At 35.3% G+C, this 21,485-nt stretch overlaps 1 protein-coding gene across 1 annotated transcript in view; it reads right to left on the reverse strand.

The window, feature by feature from the left end:
- Positions 1–21,485, reverse strand: part of LOC149779693 (sodium-dependent serotonin transporter-like) — a 74,873-nt gene that overhangs the window by 44,162 nt on the left and 9,226 nt on the right. Inside the window, exon 2 of the mRNA XM_089938455.1 lies at positions 4,851–4,985. Within this exon, the coding sequence (XP_089794581.1) occupies positions 4,851–4,985 (135 nt within the window). The remainder of the gene's footprint in view (positions 1–4,850; positions 4,986–21,485) is intronic.

The raw sequence follows: 21,485 nt of genomic DNA on the forward strand, positions 1-21,485 counted from the left end.
AAACGGTTCCAAAAGAACAATGCTTTAGCATAATTTGTTTTACTTATCTCCTGCATGTCTCCCTTAGATGACTGAATTTTCAGAATCTATACCCTGAAATGGTTATATTACCGAATATTGGGGAACAAAAATGCAAACAATAGAAGAATGAAGAATGTGATATATTGTGTCATATCTGATATTATTTTTCGGTTTTGTTTAAGCCTGTAAATTGTTTATTATTATTATCATTATTATTATTATTATTATTATTAGAAACGACAACACTTTCCGTGCATCGTCTTTTTGCAATTGCCGTCTGGTACCGTTCCGTTTTCATACACTCTATTATGGTATACCACCTTGCCTTGGCTAGCCAATTATTGTCGTTCTGACTGAAAACTTTATTCTACATTTAGAGTTATAAATGTTACACCAAAGTTAGACAACTATCCAGCAATCGACCAATGAAGTAGTTTGACCAGTCAGAATAGTTTCTATTTCTAGTTTCTAAAAGGTTTATAACCAAAACAAGCTGAATAACGGAGGGGCCCAGTCTTCTAAGAACGTTGCATAGCTTCTATTACAGCCGGAAAGCGAGCCACTGGTGGGCGAGTGGTGTAACTCGTTCGCGTGATCACTGACACATCACCTCCGTCTGCATGGGTTCGAGTTTCGGACTCGGCCAACGTGGATATGTGAGAAAGCTTAAAGTATTTTCACGTGGGTCAATGGTTCATTCCCGAGGCTTTCTAAGGTTCTTCCTCCACCAGATATACTGGCCACCACATAGCCTACCATGTACTTCAGAATGACGTAAAACCCACAACAACGACAACCGAAACATACCACTTCGTGAAGTTTGTGTACCGTTGTTAGGCGAGGGTTATTGGGTGGCTAGTCTAAGATCATTTGCATACTGTATCATACGTACGAGATTCCTCTTCTTGCATATTCTCATATTGCAGTAAAAAGCCATTACAAATAATAATAATAATAATAATAATAATAATAATAAAATAACAACAACACAAATAATAATAATAATAACAACAATACTGATAATAATAATATAATAATAATAAAATAACAACAATTATAATAATAATAATAATAATAATAATAATAATAATAATAAATGACACTAATAATAATAATAATAATAATGTTATTGCATACATCATATGTTATACATGGTTGTTTTAGTTTGTAACAATTGAACAGAGTGCAATTCATTGCTCCAATAAGGCGAAACGATGTTGTTCAATCATCAAACAATACAAATACAAATAAACGAAAACCATAAAACCTACAAGGAGCAAAACTGAAGTTTTGTGAAATTAATATATCCAGAGTCTATGGAAAAGAAGTCATGACAAAATATTTTATCTAATCTCAAAGGTTTTTGTAACAATTTCTCATCAGAGTATTTTCATTATCATTTTGTGTATGAATCGTAAGGCAAACACTTTCCATGCAATTTTCCATACAAGTAGCTATAAACGAAAATCATTTTTAAATATTTACTGTACAAATAATTTTTCTTATCAGATATTTTCATATTACCCCTGATTTGCCCCACTCTGTGTATAGTAATTATAAACGCCTTTATCTATCAAGTACTTAAGATATTGTTGACAAGCAAAAAATCAATGACCATAATTTCGATAACATTCACGTGTTTCTTACCCCAAAATATGTTCACATCTTTCCTATTAAATATATATATCTATCTTTGAGCCATAATAAAGAATATGGTCTATCTCTGAGCCATATCTAAGAATGGGGGCTATCTTTGAGCCATAATAAAGAATATGGCCTATCTCTGAGCTATATCTGAGAATGGGGGCTATCTTTGAGCCATAATAAAGAATGGGGGCTATCTTTGAGCCATAATAAAGAATGGGGGCTATCTTTGAGACAGAGGTAAGAATGGCGTCTATCCTTGAACCATAATTAAGAATGGGGGCTATCTTTGAGCCATAATTAAGAATGGCATCTGCCTTTGAGTCATAGTGAAGAATGGGGGCTCTCTTTAAGCCATAGTTGAGAATGGGGGCTATCTTTGGACTACACATACGTAGTAATACAGTTAGATGTATTTTTATATCCCCCCGCACACATTTTGAACGAGTTAGCTTGAAAATTTGCATATCCTTCATGCATGCAAAGATAACGTTTGTTTTTTTGCATATGCACAATGAAGTCTTTTTTCTTAATGAGACAAAAGAAAATAAGCATCCTAGATATTTGATTCAGTCTCTAAGGCTATAGTACTCCTTTTCATGTCTTCTGAGATGCAGTCAATCCTCATTTATCCCTATCCGCTTTAATGTTCCACTTCAGGCAGTATTCATATACAGTCTGTTAAGAATTATTGGGTTACCGATGTCATAAAATAAAAAAAAAAATGAAATCATCTAGATATATAATGACAGTGTTTCTGTAGAAACTCCCTTGTGTCTTTCTGCTAAGAAAGGTTTCTCACCGCTACAAAAAAGGAAAAGAGTAAAAGCGATGAAACATTACCTTTTTCATGGACATACAGAGCAATCACAAAACAACGGTAGTAACACTTTTGGACTTAGCACACGCGTTTGCATCGTTGAAGATTACCTTGATAATTTTTAGCACTTTTCCACTAATATGTTCTCTAACTAGTTTATGGTTTAATAAATTCCTCTCAACCCTATCAAAACCTTTTTAGAGTCCATAAATACTGCAACGAATCTAACCCTTTATTTTCTTCAATCGTTCATGTAAAACCTGATTGATCTTTGTCAAGTAATTTATTTTCTTCCAACCAATCGTTTATTGTATTGCCCAGAACTGATGTGAAAACTGCTATGTACAGATAATTAAACTAATGCACATATAATTGGCATCACCTTTCAACAGGATTTGGTGTTATGAAAGTTTTGACCAGTTTTCTTGATAATATCTGGTAACGAATGGTATATCAAATACTGTTAATATTGTGCAATTAAATTGCCCGTTCAAATAAAGAAATCGCTGAATAAAGCATCTAATCACCCGGGTTTGCCACACTACAGTTTGTTAAGTGATAGTTGGACCTCCTCAGCGGAAACATTTTATCTGTGTTTAAAGAACTATTTGAATATTTTCTTTTCTAGTAAGTGGTCAACAGAACAGATGAAATTAATTAATTCTGAAAGGTATTCATGCTGGCTGATGATAGATGTTGATTCCAAGCTAATGACGTAATGTTGACTGTAAATAAAGAACACGACTGTTTAAAAGGCGCCAAAAAGTTTTATTTTGGTATGGGTTTTTGGTTGTTGTCTTTTTGTGTTTTTTCTTGGGGTGGTGGTGGTGTTTCTTTACAGCATACTTAAGCTTAAACCACCTACTGTATTTGTTGTTGTTGTTCTAATTTGCTTGCTTCTTTAAAAAGATTTAAATTTCTATATACTATCTGCAAGTGATATTTTAGCGTTCATTGCATTCTGAACTGTGTTAGATATCTTAGGTCTTTGCGCTTAGCAGCTCTAAAATCTCTGTCAAAAACCAAGACTGGTCTTGAGGAAGTTTTCTTAGAAATGTCACAGCTCTACAATCTCTGTTACAAGCCAAAATTGGTCTTTAGGAAGGTTTCTTAGAAATGTCACAGCTCTACAATTTCTGTCAAAAACCAAGAGTGGTCTTTAGGAAGGTTTCTTAAAAATATCGGAGATTATTAGATGATTTTGCTTTCTATTAACTGTTTTCATCGAATCTTCTGTATGTGATGAAATTTGATAATTGTTTTGACATATTCATTGAGTTTGTTATAATTAAAATCCGTCAAAATCATGTCCACAGTTTTAGATAACTATCTTTGACAATTTAGATAAAAAGCAGACCATTTCCTGTATTCAGTCTATTGTCTTCAACTAAGTAACATAAAAGACACTTGTTGCTCTTGCTTTTGGTCTTTCCACTAAAGCCACTGGCTGTATATTCACGGAGCCTGTTGTTATTTACAGGACTGTATGATATTTGCGACCCTTGTGGAAGTGTTCATCATCATCATCATCATCATCATCATCATCAAAGCTGCTTTTACATGTTGTAGCCGAGAAGAAATTTGCATAGAAGCAAACTTCAAACATAAAGCAAAAAAATTAAAAAAATAAATTAAAAAGAACACACACAAAACCCCAAGCACATCAGGTGGATAATTAAAATGACTTGACTATTTTCTGAATGTCTCCGTTGATGCGATTCATTCCCTATTATTTTATGAAAACTTGTACATTAATAGACAGAATGAAAGCTCTGTATTCAAAACATACATTGATGTCATGGATGAATTTGCAAACAGTAAAATCTGAAAGTGAGACTTAATATTTGCTTTTGTCCTTTTTTAATTTTCACATAATTCTGCCAAAAATCGAAACTGAGTGGTGCCTTCGTTCCTTCCAACGGTTATATCATTTTTGTATTAAATTTACCCATCCAGAATGCCATTCAAAGAAGATCGATATAATTGTATGTATGATCCTGAAAAAGCAATTATTTGTATCGAATGGCAGCAATAAATAGCAGCCATAATCAGCAATTATTGGTAATGACAGACACCTTAATCTTTTTTTTTTTTTAAAAAACAGCCTAGGCAAATAGTATAGACATGTTAATGTAAACAGTTCATTCTCACCAACATGCTTGATATTTTGATTTCGGGGTACTAACTTTTGCATTCATTAAGACCGACCGGTTTCCAGAACTCTTTAAAAAAATCGAATACTTTAGACGCTGCCGTCATGGCCGTCATTGCATGTAACGTCTCAAATGCATATCCTGTTGCATATGAATATGAGAAACAGCGTTGTCAAAACATATACTTCAACGCTGTCAAGGCGAGGTCTTACCTTTAAACATGGGACAGATCCGTTTCCACACAGTAAGGCAGCCGCATCTTTGAAACTGACCCAAGGCGAGCTCCATGTAAAACAATGGAAGACCCCCAAATATCAGCATGAGCATGTACGGCAGTAGAAAGGCACCTAGAACAGATAAAAGGAAAAACGATACACATGAAAATATATTTGATAATATGAAAACAAAGAAACAAATAAAGAAATGCATAATGCATAATACAACAGCAATGAACCCACATTTATGTGAGGAAATTGTTTGTGTCTAATACACTGGACAACAAATTTTTACAAAAGTCATGTTACTGAAATAAAATTAGTCAATTCTTATCAATTTTTATGTGCTGAACACGAATATGACAGTCAAATTGCAAAATTGGCTCTAGTTTTTTTGTAATCTGCAAGAAATTAATGTTTACATAACGAAATGCATTCCAATAGTAAAAGGTCAACTGTAATAGCCTACCTATAAAAAATCAAGTCATTGACTACATCTTAGATTTCTTCGCCTGTCTCTTGTACAGCTGTTCGGGAGCATCTCTGAGGAGTGTCCAGCAGTAGTCAGCCAGCATTGTAGTGGACCATTTTAACAATACCACAGTTGCTAGGAAAGAAATCCAAATGGGAATGAAGGAAGTGAATCTTTAGAGACATATTGCAGCCAAGTTTCTTATACTTCATCAACATGTCTTCTACTAGTTCCTTATAGTTTTCTGCCCTAACATTTCCAAGGAAGTTTGTAGAAACTAGGCGAAAAGCATTCCATGCTTGTTTCGCGTCACCTTCCAGCAAGTTGTTGAACCGGTCATCTTTGAAAAGCTCTCGAATCTGAGGACCCACAAAAACTCCCTCTTTAATCTTTGCTTCGCTGAGTCGAGGGAATTTTTCATGCAGGTATCGGAATGCTGGCAAAGTCCGGTCAATGGCTTTCACGAAGTTCTTCATCAAACCTAGTTTGATGTGAAGGGGTGGTAGCAAGATTTTCTGAGCCTCAACCAGAGCTGGGTGTTGGATATTCTTCTCTCCAATGGCTACATTCTGCCTGTGAGTCCATTCCTTCCTCATGTAGTGCATTTCCCTTGCTCGGCTATCCCACTCGCATAAGAAACACATTTATTTTGTATATCCTTGCTGCAGTCCCATTAAAAGGGCAACTACCTTCAAATCACCACAGAGGTGCCAGCTGTACTTGTTATACTCAATGGAATTCAGTAGCTGCCTTAAGTTATCGTATGTCTCTTTCATGTGGACAGCATACGCTACTGGAATAGATGGAAGAATGTTTCCATTGTGCAAAAGCACAGCCTTGAGACTCAGTTTCGAAGAGTCCACAAATAGTCTCCATTCTTGTGGGTCATGAGTGATTTTTAAAGCATTCATGAGGCCCTCAATATCGGAACAGAATATCAGATTACTTTCCTTTCTGAAGAAAGGCTCCAATTGCTGGTGGCGCTTTCGATATGCAGTAATTGTGACATCTTCTTCTAGAAGATTCCATTGTTGGAGTCTTGATCCTAGCAATTCTGCCTTGTTCTTTGATAAGTCCAAATCACGAATCAGGTCATTTAGTTCTTCCTGTGTTATTCTGTGTGGGGTTGATGATGCATCACAGTGAAAATCTGGATCACTGCATGCTGATGGACCAGGAGAAGAACAGGTCGACTCACCTTTGTTTTCGTCAGATGAATCAAGAGAATATTCTGCTGGAGGTTCTGGAATAGGAAGTCCCTCACCATGTGGAACTGGTCTCAATGCAGACGGAATGTTTGGACTATTCTCGACTTCTTTCGCTTCGTTATTCCGCCGGAAAGAGGAGGAACCAAGCAGAAGTAACAGTCATTTAGGTGGTTGCTTGGCTCTCTCCACACCATTGGGACTGCAAACGGCATTGATGACCTTTTGCAATTCAACCACTGTGAAAGCTGTGTTGTACATGTAGCACAGCATATATGCGGAGCCCAAGGCTTGTCTTGGTCACCAACCTTGCATCCGAAGTAAAGATGATATGCCTTCTTCACTTGAGAATTGATACTTTTCTTCTGGTTGGCAAATGTCACTTCCCCACAAATATAGCAAAAATTGTCCGCGGTATTAACACACTTTCGAGGCATTACTGTTCTTTATTGTACGTAAATGGATAAAATAATAAGTTTTATGTAACAGTAGCTTGAACTGTCTCGCACAACGTCTAAAATATTTTAAATGCTGAACCTATCTGATTGGGCTTTATATAGTACACTGCTTACGTCAGCTTCAGCAGCCGCCTGGCATTAGTATAATAAGCCTACACATGTATAGTACACTGCTGACGTCAACTTACTTCAGCAGCCGCATGGCATTAGTATTGCATTGCATCAGAAAATGATGCAATCAACTGTGGATGATGTGAGCATGATGGTATTATGCAATGTTACATCATTATTCCGGATGTTGCTGCAGTCCTACTGGAGAAATTTACACAGTGAAACATAGAAAATGAGGTATATGAATATCTTCAAAACGAGAGCCAATACAAATTTTTCACGGTTATATTCGTGTTCGGCACACCAAAATACTACAGATTAGGGCCTTTTCAAGTCAGTAATGATTTCACTGTTGACCAGTGATATCAAGAAAACCTTGGAAAAGTTCCTTCATTTGCTTTATGTCATCTTCAAAACATTTGGTTTTCATCAGCGTCTTTTGCACAGAATTATGAATTAATTTAAAATCTGGCATGAGGGTTAATATTAATAAATACTAGGACTTATTATCATTGTTGCTGTTTACATATACGTCGCAAATGATGCTATCACTTGTTTCTGAAACGTCGCTTAATAACGCAACATTTTGAGGGAGGGAACCAGTCTAGAAATCCTCTGTGTGTGGGTGGGTGGGTGTGTGGGTGGGTGTATACGCAGACACATTCCAGAATTACAAAACAAAACAAAACCGACACCTTCGAATATAAACAAAGCAAAGTCAAACCGACACCTTTCAGTACATACAAACAAAACCATAGAGACACCTTTCAGTATAAGCAAAACAAAAAACAAACAGAATTACTGACACCAACATTTCCTTGTACAATAAAAAGAATCTTAACCCATCGAGTAAAATTTGTTCAACTACTTAGTTTTTGAGTTTCAAGAAAGAATGTGTTTCGTCCGATTTATCGTAAGTTCGTCGTTACCTGCAGACAAAACAAGAGAGGAATGCACAGCTGTAAAGGGGTGGTGATGGTGCTGAACTATAACTTCTTCTTCGTCTCTGCAATCCAGTTTTAGAGCCTCCTTTTCGTCATGCAACCCATTCACTGTTGGGTTTTCAACGTTATCTGCTCTTTTGTGTGTGTTTCTTGTTTTCTTTTTCTTCTTTTTTTTGTCGGAGTGGGGTAGGGGTCACTCAAAAGAACACACATGCATGCCTTGGGTCAACAATCCTCAGCCGTGAGTAGCGTCACCATCGCATACTCAAAATTCCGACAGAAAGCTAACACAATAAATACAGAATAAATAGCTGCCTAACTGTTAGCATGTGGCTGTGTTTAGATTGGTGGTGTTACACAGTACGCGATTTTTTTTGGACTGATAGTGTTACATATTACGTGGTTATATTTTAGACCAATAGTTTTTCACATTACGTGGTTAGATTTAGCCTGATAGTGTAACACATTACATGGTTAACTTTAGACTGATGGTGTTACACATTACGTAGTTAGATTTAGCCTGATAGTGTAACACATTACATGGTTAACTTTAGACTGATGGTGTTACACATTACGTGGTTAGATTTAGCCTGATAGTGTAACACATTACATGGTTAACTTTAGACTGATGGTGTTAAACATTACGTGGTTAGATTTAGCCTGATAGTGTAACACATTACATGGTTAACTTTAGACTGATGGTGTTACACATTACGTGGTTACATTTAAACTCGTGGTGTTACACATTACGTGCCTGTAATTTATACTTGTGGTATTACATATTGCGGCTGCATTTAGACCGATATTGTTAAACATTACTTTGCTGTATTCATACACGTTAGAGCATTTTTAATTCGTACTCTACGGAGCTTCGAACCCAGGACGCGAATAAACGGCACCAATCACGACCAAGCACAGATCACCAAAAAATGATGCTACTTAATCGGTGTTGTATGCACTCGTGTGTAGCGACATTTTAATCTATCTAGACAGTCATTCGGATTCCTATGAAGGAATTCAATTTATATAGGATTAATTATAGAGCATTATAAATATACACCAGACGAAACGGAAAGTGCTGTCCCTGAATTCAATAAGAGAACGATTGACAATAGTTGGCAGAATTAATATCTAATACAAATAATACAATTACAGGTAAGATAATTTTTTATTCGAATCTCCGTAGAATAAGAATTAAAACTTCTCTTGAAATGTATGTGGAACCATGACATTCGTTTTTATTCTCGTATTTTAGATAGATGGAAGAAATTACTCTTTACATGATTTTGTTCTTAACATTACTAGATACCGTTTATTGTGGCAAATGTATATGCCCTGGTTTCCTCACTGGTTCGATTGGCTATTTAAAAAAAAAATTGTATAACTAAGAAATTGTAAAAAGAATTAGTAATTCCCTTTATTTTGGTGTATGATTGATGGGTGTAATTTGGTGTATGATTGATGGTTGTAATTTGGTGTATGATTGATGGGTGTAATTTGGTGTATGATTGATGGGTGTAATTTGGTGTATGATTGATGGGTGTAATTTGGTGTATGATTGATGGGTGTAATTTGGTGTATGATTGATGGGTGTAATTTGGTGTATGATTGATGAATGTAATTTGGTGTATGATTGATGGGTGTAATTTGGTGTTTAATTGATGAATGTAATTTGGCTTATAGAGTATACATCTCAGACTTACTTCAGATGTGTATCTATGGGGGAAAAAATGCTTGCTTCGCTTGATCATTTTTCACTTATTAGACTTCACATGTACATCGTAAGAAAAGAGCCGATAACTTTGTTAACATTTCTTAAAAGATTTTTCGTAATTCACTCATATCACTTTCATAAATTGGTATTGTTTGGTCTTGAAAAATCCATTTTCACTATTTTAATAACTGCTAAAGCTATTGTAATTTAGATTTATTCTGGTTTTAGAGCACAAGGGAGCAGCCATTTTATTAGCAGTATGCTTAAATCATGTAAAATTTCCACAAGTAAAATATAGAAAGAAATATCAGCCTTAGAACATGAAAGTAGCCTAGAGTTATGCCAACGTTCTTATCATTGCCCATGTTGCAACACAAACATCACCTTACACCTGTCACTGTCTCAGAATTACTTTGCACCTGTCACTGTCTCAGAATTACCTTACACCTGTCACTGTCTCAGAATTACTTTACACCTGTCACTGTCTCAGAATTACTTTACAACTGTCACTGTCTCAGAATTACCTTACACCTGTCACTGTCTCAGAATTACTTTACACCTGTCTCTGTCTCAGAATTACCTTACACCTGTCACTGTCTCAGAATTACCTTACACCTGTCACTGTCTCAGAATCACCTTACACGTGTCACTGTCTCAGAATTACCTTACACCTGTCACTGTCTCAGATTTACCTTACACCTGTCACTGTTTCAGAATTACTTTACACCTGTCACTGTTTCAGAATTACCTTACACCTGTCACTGTCTCATAATTACCTTACACCTGTCACTATCTCAGAATTACCTTACACCTATCACTGTCTCAGAAGTACTACTTATCTGTAGAGTGCCTCCTATAGCTGTGTTAAGACTGGTTGTGAAAATCATTTCGTAATTATATTTAGACTGGTACTGATATTTATTTCGTGGCTATATTTAGACTGGTAGTGTTATTCATTAGGTGTTGTATTTAGACGCGTTACTCGTTACGTGGGTGTATTGACTGGTTATGTCTGTTCTTAGGACTGTAGAATAGAATTTTATTGATCTAAAGCATGCAAAAAAGTACATAGTCAATACACGACTCGTATTCACTACACAGCTGCATAAATGAATAAATAATGGCGATAGCATAAATCCTGAGAGAGAGAGAGAGAGAGGATTATCAAAGATGGATTGCATTATAAACATATTGTTATATGCAAACACTCGCTGGTTTCGGTTCGATCTCCCTTATTTTCCCCTTATTTCCAATAACTTCTCGACAACAATCGTTGAAAACTGGACGTTTTAATAACTGCACCAAGACCATAAATAATTTTCCTCTCATCAAGCAATGACCACAAAATAACACACTTTCATCTTTGCATAACAACTTCACCTTTGCACGGCAACCTCACAACTCCATGGCTTCTCCTTGTTAGAGTTCCGTAACGTAATGTCAGTACTTATATATCATATATTATAAATCACAACCGAACCATCAAATACAGGAAACTATCTTCCTATTCTTTCCATGAGTCAGTCGAACCAAACTTTTGAGCCTCATTTCACATGTGACTTTGCATCACATTTACCATCATGATAACAATAAAAAAGATCTCCAGACAATGGCTAAATCTCTTCTCACTTATTCCATTATACAAAATATCGATCCCTATCACAAATATTTGACTTGGAAATACACAACGTATGAACACATTTAGATTTAAATAGGAACTACTTGGCGCCATACCCATATATTTGGCTTTGACCTGAACTCAGCTACGAAACTAAAGCAAGCCATCATCAAACCTCATCAACACTGCTCTCAATGATGTTTGCCCTTAGAAACTGACTAATTACTCGGGCTGAGAAATATTTCCCCATCACCTACTTCCCACAGTCAAGTAGTTAATCACAAAAATGTAGTAAATCTATATAAAAAAAAAACAATGGTGAGGTAAAATACCTTCGATATATTACGATATTTACCTAAATATTTTAAGTCTTCATTTTTGAGTTGTTTTAGTACTTTTTACATGTTTGGTTTCTATCAATAATCAGGATCGATATACGACTTTCTAAGTGAGTGGTAAAGAGAACAGATTAAGACGAAATCATCTTCCATCTCATTATTTATACAATGTTCACATCTCTCATGTCGTTAGTTTCCCACATATATAACCAGTGTCGATATTTAATGGGGATGATGAAATCCTGAATTTGCTTAAAGCCATTCTGTAATTTGTTTAAGTCAAGAAGCGGTTTAGAAGATTTATCTTTTCTGAACTCCAATCAGAATGAGATCTCACCTTAGAAACACAGATTTTGTCATTCTTAATTTTGCGATCTGTAAATATTAATTGGAATATTTTTTGATAATTTGTTTAAGTTTGGACCAAGACTTAATGAATCTCACGTCTATTTAGATATGGTAAATGCAGACCCAACCCTCTATCTACAAACATTTTGTTGGTAGAAAGTTTAACATATTGTAACCAACTGCAATATTTTCTATGTACCCATTCTATATTGTCTGTTTTCAAAAATCCACAAATTCCACATCAAAATAAGACAAAATTGTAAATGTAAAATATTCCAATGAATCACCCAATATATTGACCGGACATTGTAGATTATTAGCATTTTTCAGAAGTCCGCTCTTTGCTTTGAGACCTTGACCAGCAATAGTCCTTATTGCACACCCAAAACGAGCTTCTGTTGCTAAAAACAAGTCCTAAATATTTTAAATTGTCCACATCATCTAGAAAATACAGATAATTACTTAGAAAAAACGACCAGTCTTCTCTTTTGTTAAAAATCATAAAATTTGTTTTATCATTTACAAATATGCTCCATGTTATTCGGTATGTATGCAACGTATCTACCAACGTTTGTAGACCATGTGCCATGTCTGAAGATATCAACATCATCAGCAACAATAACTGATATAATGACATTTATTCTAAAATGATATCCGACTGACTGTATTGCGATTTCTAGATCCTTTATGTCAAGAGAAAGAAGTGGAAAGAAGCTTTCACCTTGAAGAACCCCAAGATAACACTCGAATAGTATGTAAGTCTGTGTGGTCGCTTTAAACATGACTGTACTGAATTTATAACACTTTCCCAGTCACTTATTACTTACTACATACAATTGTCATTTCGACAAAATCAGATCCGTTTTTAAAACATCACTAAAGATACAGCTAAGCAATGATATCCTAACCTTTCGACAAGATCAAATTCGTTTTTAAAACATCAATAAAGACACATCTAAGCAATGATATCCTCGTATAGCTTGCATTGGATGGATAATGAATAAGACCATTTCTCCAGTTTCAAGGATAAATACCATTGCTAAATATCATATCAAATTTTTCATCTTGCAATAATGAAAAAGACTCAATAATGTATTAATTCAAAACTGTGTCCAAATTTGGTGATTTATTGTTTGTTTTAAATTCTACAGCTGAACAAAGTTCTTCAACGGTAAATGGAGGATCCAACCCTGCAAATATCGCGTCGGTTAAATTCTCAGTTTTACGTTCGTCTTGTATGTTAACTCTCTGCTCTAATTGACTTGTATTATTTTCTGATAAGGCTGTTCATAAAAATCACAACAATCATTCGAATAAATATCAAAACGTTAGGACTTTTAAAAAGATTCCAAAATTCACGCGGCTGACTTTTTCGTAAATCCTTCAATATTTGTCTTCAGGATCTAGAGTAGAGTGACTTACGCGTTGTGCAGAACTTTGTATTATTTTATCTTCATTATAAAATTCATTTTATTTAATTGTTCAAAGTACGTTTAATACACTCCTGTATGTTTGCTTTTTTCATTATCTTTAATACATATATCAAATTCCCATCCTAAAAAGTAAGGTTTTTGTCAAAATATCGATTTGCATTTTGGGTAATAAAGACCATCAATGCTTCACTTTATCACGAGTTGAGTTTTGGTCTATGAGTCCAATAGTACTACTATTAATGTGGTCATCCGATTCCCAAATGTTTCACTGTATATCAGTAAGGAACGTAGATCTTACCCCTGGATTCCATTGATGCTGTAGAATTGTAAATTTCTTATACTTATTGCTTGCGGTTTATAACGACAAGGTCAATACACTTAGTAAAGGCGTCTAGCTTCACACGTTGTTAAGATTTTGGGTGTAAATAAATCTTGCATTTAGTCCTCGTTCCCATAATGGCCAAATAGAAGTGTTTGCTTTTGAAAGACACCGAAACTTAGTGTGTGTGTGTGTGTCTATGTGCGCGTGCCCGGATGTGTGTGTATGTGTTTTTAACGTGTTATTAATAAATTGAGTCAATGTCTGCAGTGTGACAGTTTATATGTCTAGCACTGGGGAATCATGCCGCAGACATGTAGCATCATGTCCCACACAAACACAGTATCCTGACACCAGGTCGACCAGTCCTAACACTAACCTCTAAATGCTGAGCGTCAAGCGTGGCAGCTGCTAGTACTATATTTATTTCTTTGGCATGACTCGGTCAGGTTTCGAACCCGCGACCTTAAGCATCTGAGGCGGATGCTCTAATCACTTAGACTACCTGAGCTGTAATCATTTCTTAACGGTAATGAGACAGATAGTGTTATATGTTACGTGGTTATATTTAAACTGGTCGATTGAATCATTATGTTTAGACAGGTAGTCTTACTCATTACGTACTTTATTTAGACAGGTAGTCATACTCATTACGTGCTTTATTTAGACAGGTAGTCTTACTCATTACGTGCTTTATTTAGACAGGTAGTCTTACTCATTAAGTGCTTTTTTAGACAGGTAGTCTTACTCATTACGTGCTTTATTTAGACAGGTAGTCTTACTCATTACGTGCTTTATTTAGACAGGCAGTCTTACTCATTAAGTGCTTTTTTTAGACAGGTAGTCTTACTCATTACGTGCTTTATTTAGACAGGTAGTCTTACTCATTACACGCTTTATTTAGACAGGCAGTCTTATTCATTACGTGCTTTATTTAGACAGGTAGTCTTACTCATGACGTGCTTTTTTAGACAGGTAGTCTTACTCATTACGTGCTTTATTTAGACAGGCAGTCTTACTCATTAAGTGCTTTTTTTAGACAGGCAGTCTTACTCATTACGTGCTTTATTTAGACAGGTAGTCTTTCTCATTACGTGCTTTATTTAGACAGGTAGTCTTATTCATTAAGTGCTTTTTTAGATAGGTAGTCTTACTCATTACGTGCTTTATTTAGACAGGTAGTCTTACTCATTACGTGCTTTATTTAGACAGGTAGTCTTACTCATTACGTGCTTTATTTAGACAGGTAGTCTTACTCATTACGTGCTTTATTTAGACAGGTAATCTTATTCATTAAGTGCTTTTTTTAGAGAGGTAGTCTTACTCATTACGTGCTTTATTTAGACAGGTAGTCTTACTCATCACGTGCTTTATTTAGACAGGTAGTCTTTCTCATTACGTGCTTTATTTAGACAGGTAGTCTTACTCATTACGTGCTTAATTTAGACAAGCAATCTTACTCATTACGTGCTTTATTTAAACAGGTAGTCATACTCATTACGTGCTTTATTTAGACAGGTAGTCTTACTTATTACGTGCTTTATTTAGACAGGTAGTCTAACTCATTACGTGCTTTATTTAAACTTGAATTTTACTTATTAAATGTATGTATTTAGTGTTATGTTTGGTTAATTTGTATTGTATGATTTACGTTTGTCCTTAATCGAAAGTAGGGGTTTGTGCCCACATGCCTAATGTCATGCAGGGTAAACAATTGACGTTTGTCCACAGTCGAAAGTAGGGGTTTGTGCCCACATGCCTAATGTCATATAGTGTAAATACTTTTTATTAGATTTTAGTTCTAGATGCAGTCATGATTCTGCCCCTAGAAGATCCCAGAAAGGAACTTTGTTAACATTTTAATGGAAAGTTCCATTAAGACGATCCTCATCCTGGTCCTCTTATTGTGACTTAGTTTTTATATTAGTTTTTTTAAAATGTTAGAATTGCTTATTCCTATCTTAAACTTACGCTGTGTTCAGATTTAATTTGAGAGGATTTGTTTTATTTAAATTATTGGAATTACAAGTGTACTTTCTTTTGCGGATAAGTCTCTATTTCGGAACAATTATGAACTCATTTAGAGACATTTTGGATTAAATCATTATGATACATCAAGACTGTTAGAACATCAACACTAGTCCAGACTATTGATACATCGGCACTTTCAAGATTGAAATTCATACGGAACACCACTAGAATTCATTCGGAAGGATCAATACTTTCACAATACTAAGTTCTTTTGTAAGTTTTCATTTTGTATTCTGGTAAAATACATAATTTATTGCATTTTACAAACCTTGTTGGTTTTCGCTCTTTTCTGTTGCTTAATTTAAGACCATATAGTCGGAATATTAGAGTGTTAGTGTTCCCCACTACTTGGGAATATTGACTGGTGTTATCTTTAGCTTAGGTGTCTGTATATAGACTAGTAGTGTTACTCGATATGTTGTATTTAGATTGGTCGTCTTGCTCATTATCTTGTATTTGGAATCAGATCACAGTTATTAGTTCCCGTTCAGTACCTACGAATGTAGTCCCAGTCTATTTTTAGAGAATGTTTTCCCTCTCTCCTTTGATGGTGATACAAGAGTTATAGTTTGAATATACCTCCCCGTTTGTTTGCACCCCTACCCCACCCCACCCCATTCTACCGAAAAGCATGTACAGGATATAAAAATGCATATAACTTAGTCAGTTGATTCAGTGATTTATAATGTCAAACCTGATTATGACCAGGGGACCCTAACACAGTTACTTTTGCGGGGAAAGTAGAGTCGTCCATAGCGTACGCAATATGGCGACGTGTTGGTATGGAAAGTCATTGAAGCATGAAACCCACAGACGATGACAGTGTTAAGGCCACACTGGTGATAGTCTGTTCGATATTATAAATCAATGAATGATATGACTAAGTTCTGTGCATTTAAAAAAAAAATCATACTAAAGGTTATCGTTATTGAAATCGGTAAGGGGTAGGATACAAACAAACGGGAATTTTATGCAAAAATTATATATTATGGCATTCGTGGTGTTGATTTAAAGGTAATTGTTTATTCTTTGGAATGTGAACATCATGGTGTGTTTAAATTTCGGCGAGAGTGCACATTGAATAATGTAGCATTGATGCTGATCCTGTAGTGAAATATGTGACCCAATGTATGGTACTTTGTTTTGAGTCCAGCCTCTCAATAAAATGACTGATAACCAATGTCCAGAATTTAAACCGTGAGTTTGTATTTGAATGTACTTTAGAATAAGATACTGGACACAATGGAGAGCTCAATACTGAGAAACAAATGTAGAGATTATATAGTATAATTAATTGTGATCCGGTTTCATTTAGATTGGTAACGTTGGTCATTAGATTGATGAGTTTACACCGGTAGTGCTTGCTATTCATTACTTTGGTTTATTGACTGGTATTACTGTTCATTAGTTTGTTGTTTTTAGACTGGTAGTGATATTAATTTACGTTGTTGCATCGGTTGAACTTGCACCATACCAGTGGGTACGCTTTATCGATGATATAGACATGAAGTGGCAACATGGAAGAGAAAGTCTGGATGATTTCATATCAAAGGCAAACAGCTTCCATCCTTCAATACAATTCACGGCAGGAGTCTCCAACTCAAACCAGGTTTCCCTGGACTTAACAACCACGCTGGTAGAAAACAAACTCCATACAGACAACTACTTGAAACCAGCCGACAAACACCAGTATCTCCTCCCAAGCATATGTCATCCAAAAACACTGCATTAGGAACATCCCATATAGCCAGGCACTTAGGATACGCAAAATTTGATCCGACGACGAAACATTCCTACAAAGGTCTGAAGAGCTATCTAACTATAGAATTTACCTAGGCAACGACAAAGACCTGATTATGGAGGCAACACAAAGGGCTAAACAAACAAACCGCGATGACCTACTAAAATATGGAAAGAACGAAAAGGCTGATAGGATACCATTTATCCTGACCTATCATCCAGACAACCCCAAAGTAGGTAAAGTCATCGGGAAACACCGACCCATCGTGGAATCGTCAGACGCACTAAAGTTAATCCTCCCTAACAAACCTGAAGTAGCCTACCGAAGACCAAAACACCTCAAGGACATCCTAGTCAGGGCAAAGCTAACGCCAATCACTAATCAAGACCACCCTAGTCAATCTGGCCCCTGTGGCGATATATTGTGGAAAACCTGTCTACATATGATATAGACCAGGACGTTTTCTAGCACAGTGACCCGAGAAAAACTAAACATACATAGACCAAACAAAACGTGCAAAACAGAGAATGTCATTTATCTCATCACATGTAAATCTGTAGCCTTCAGTATGTCGGAGAAACTGAAAAGATGCACAAAAGGATCAACCTTCATAGATCTGATTGGATAACAAAGAAGCTGTACAGAAGCCCGGTCACAGAACACTTCTCCTCCCCCGGTCACACTTTCAGTGACATAACACTTATCGCAATTGCTCACAACCACAGCTGGAGTCCCCAAACCAGGAAAGAAACTCGATACTGGATACGCCGCCTTAGAACATTGAAAACAAGCGGTTTAAACCAAGAAGACTAGAAAAAGACACCCATGAACAAATAAATTATCTTTTGCAGCCGACACATTTTCTTTTAAATAATTCTTTAATTTTGCTTAATAGCCTATAATGACTACTATAATAATGAAATATCCGGGATATAATTTGCTCTTACATTAATTTACATAAAATAACAGATGTCGTAATGGCTCACAAACTATTTCTTTTTAAATTTCCGTGTCTTTCAATATGTTTCTTAATGGAAGGACGTCCATGTTTATAGAACGATATATGCCGTAGTATTGTCTCTATGTACAATTAATAAATTCAGCTATCAAGAATTCGTTGTCATTTGCGCTCTTTAGTTTTTCATCCAACTTTGGAATCGTTTGATCAGACAATAGTGATGAGACCACTTAAATATGAAACGACAGCCATTTTCATTAAATGACAGTTAATTGTGAAACGACAGCCATTTTCAATAAATGACAGTTAATTGTGAAACGACAGCCATTTTCAATAAATGGCAGTTAATTGTGAAACGGCAGCCATTTTCAATAGATGACATGGACAAGCAGAAATGCAATGCGAACGGAGGAAACATCAGTATGTGGTATTATTTATATCACTAGTATGCATTGCCAACAATGCAGTATGTGGTATTATTTATATCACTAGTATGCATTGCCAACAATGCAGTATGTGGTATTATTTATATCACTAGTATGCAATTCCAACAATGCAGTATGTGGTATTATTTATATCACTAGTATGCATTGCCAACAATGCAGTATGTGGTATTATTTATATCAATAGTATGCAGTACCAACAATGCAGTATGTGGTATTATTTATGTCACTAGTATGCATTGCCAACAATGCAGTATGTGGTATTATTTATATCAATAGTATGCAGTACCAACAATGCAGTATGTGGTATTATTTATATCACTAGTATGCATTGCCAACAATGCAGTATGTGGTATTATTTATATCACTAGTATGCAATGCCAACAATGCAGCATGTGGTATTATTTATATCACTAGTATGCAATGCCAACAATGCAGTATGTGGTATTATTTATATCACTAGTATGCAGTGCCAACAATGCAGTATGTGGTATTATTTATATCACTAGTTTGCATTGCTAACAATGCAGTATGTGGTATTATTTATATCACTAGTATGCATTGCTAACAATGCAGTATGTGGTATTATTTATATCACTAGTATGCATTGCTAACAATGCAGTATGTGGTATTATTTATATCACTAGTGTGCAGTACCAACAATGCAGTATGTGGTATTATTTATATCACTAGTATGAATTGCTAACAATGCAGTATGTGGTATTATTTATATCACTAGTATGCAGTACCAACAATGCAGTATGTGGTATAATTTATATCACTAGCATGCAGTACCAACAATGCAGTATGTGGTATTATTTATATCACTAGTATGCAATGCCAACAATGCAGTATGTGGTATTATTTATATCACTAGTATGCAATGCCAACAATGCAGTATGTGGTATTATTTATATCACTAGTATGCAATGCCAACAATGCAGTATGTGGTATTATTTATATCACTGGTATGCAGTGCCAACAATGCAGTATGTGGTATTATTTATATCACTAGTATGCAGTACCAACAATGCAGTATGTGGTATTATTTATATCACTAGTATGCATTGCTAACAATGCAGTATGTGGTATTATTTATATCACTAGTATGCATTGCTAACAATGCAGTATCAAACATTGAAATATCTTTTGTTACTTCAAATGACTAAAGCTGTACAAGCTGAAAATAGTACAATCAGTGTCACTTTTTTAGTAAAACTAACACATATTGCAGTTTGTATGACCACTACTTGAACTACGCTTGCTAGAGACACTCACTGAGAACTCTATTCATTGTTGATGCTTTCGTCAAATACACATATCAAATATACAGTATGTTTATCGTCACAGTAAATTGCACTGTTTTCTGTTTTGAACAAGCTTTTTTAAAACATTAAAGCGTGACTATTAAAGAAACGAACGAATTCAGCACTAATGTGTTTTATATCAGCGGTGAAAGTAAAGACCTTAATTAAATAGTTTTTATTGCAGTGACTAGATTCGTTTCCACGCCTGAACAAGGATATGTTTTTTTATTACAAAATCTCGATCCATATAGGGCAATTCGTCAGACCGCTAGAACGTATCATTGTAACCCTATATCATATATAACCATTTATAAGAATTGACGGCAACTGTTTCGATAATTATAAAACATATCCCATGCTACATTATTTTGAGGTGAACATTTTTAAAAGAATTGCCAGCAGCGATAACGTTAATTGTAGAACACACCCTTGGTGCCCCATTTCAGGTGAGAACTCTTGAAAGAATTTACAGCAAGTGAAAATGTTGAAAAGGAATAGCATCAACTGTAACGATAACTATATAATGTACCCTTGTTACGTTATTTTAGATGAAAATGTTGAAAAGAATTTACAATAACTGTAACGATAATTATAGAACGTTCCTTTGCTGCCTTATTACATCTGAAAATGTTGATTTGTTTTTATATCAACTATAACGATAATTATATAACGTTCCTTTGCTCCCTTATCTCAGGTGAAACTGTTGAAAAGAATTGACAGAAACGGTAACGATTATTTATCTGGCTGAATCATTTTTGGGAGAAATGTTTCCGTGGTAACAGTTAACAAGAGTGGAGGCAAAAGATGTCTGTTGATATACTGCTTGGCGGTTGTTTCTCGCGGGAATTTTATTTCGCAATAAAAGCAAGAAATATACCTGAATGTCCATTTCGGAAAAGAAAACATCCCTGAAAATTTAAAAAATGTTATAAAATAATAAATAAATAATAAAAGCACAGCAGCCCGATTTTAAAACAATGCAAAGAAAGTCGCCATATCGGAAGTGCTCATTTTGTATGCACTAAAATACACCGCTAAACAGCATTAATCAATATATGACGACAACGGAAAGGCGTGGAGCCGGATTACAATCATTCATAAAAATCAAATTTCTCTTACAAACATTCAATGAATTCTTCCATCATCGCATATTGATCTAAGAGTTTAGACTTGTAAACTACTTTTCTTTTAG

The sequence above is a fragment of the Sinohyriopsis cumingii genome, chromosome 17 (assembly GCF_028554795.1).
Source record: "Sinohyriopsis cumingii isolate HCF-2022 chromosome 17, ASM2855479v2, whole genome shotgun sequence".
Taxonomy (NCBI): Eukaryota; Metazoa; Mollusca; class Bivalvia; order Unionida; family Unionidae; genus Sinohyriopsis; species Sinohyriopsis cumingii.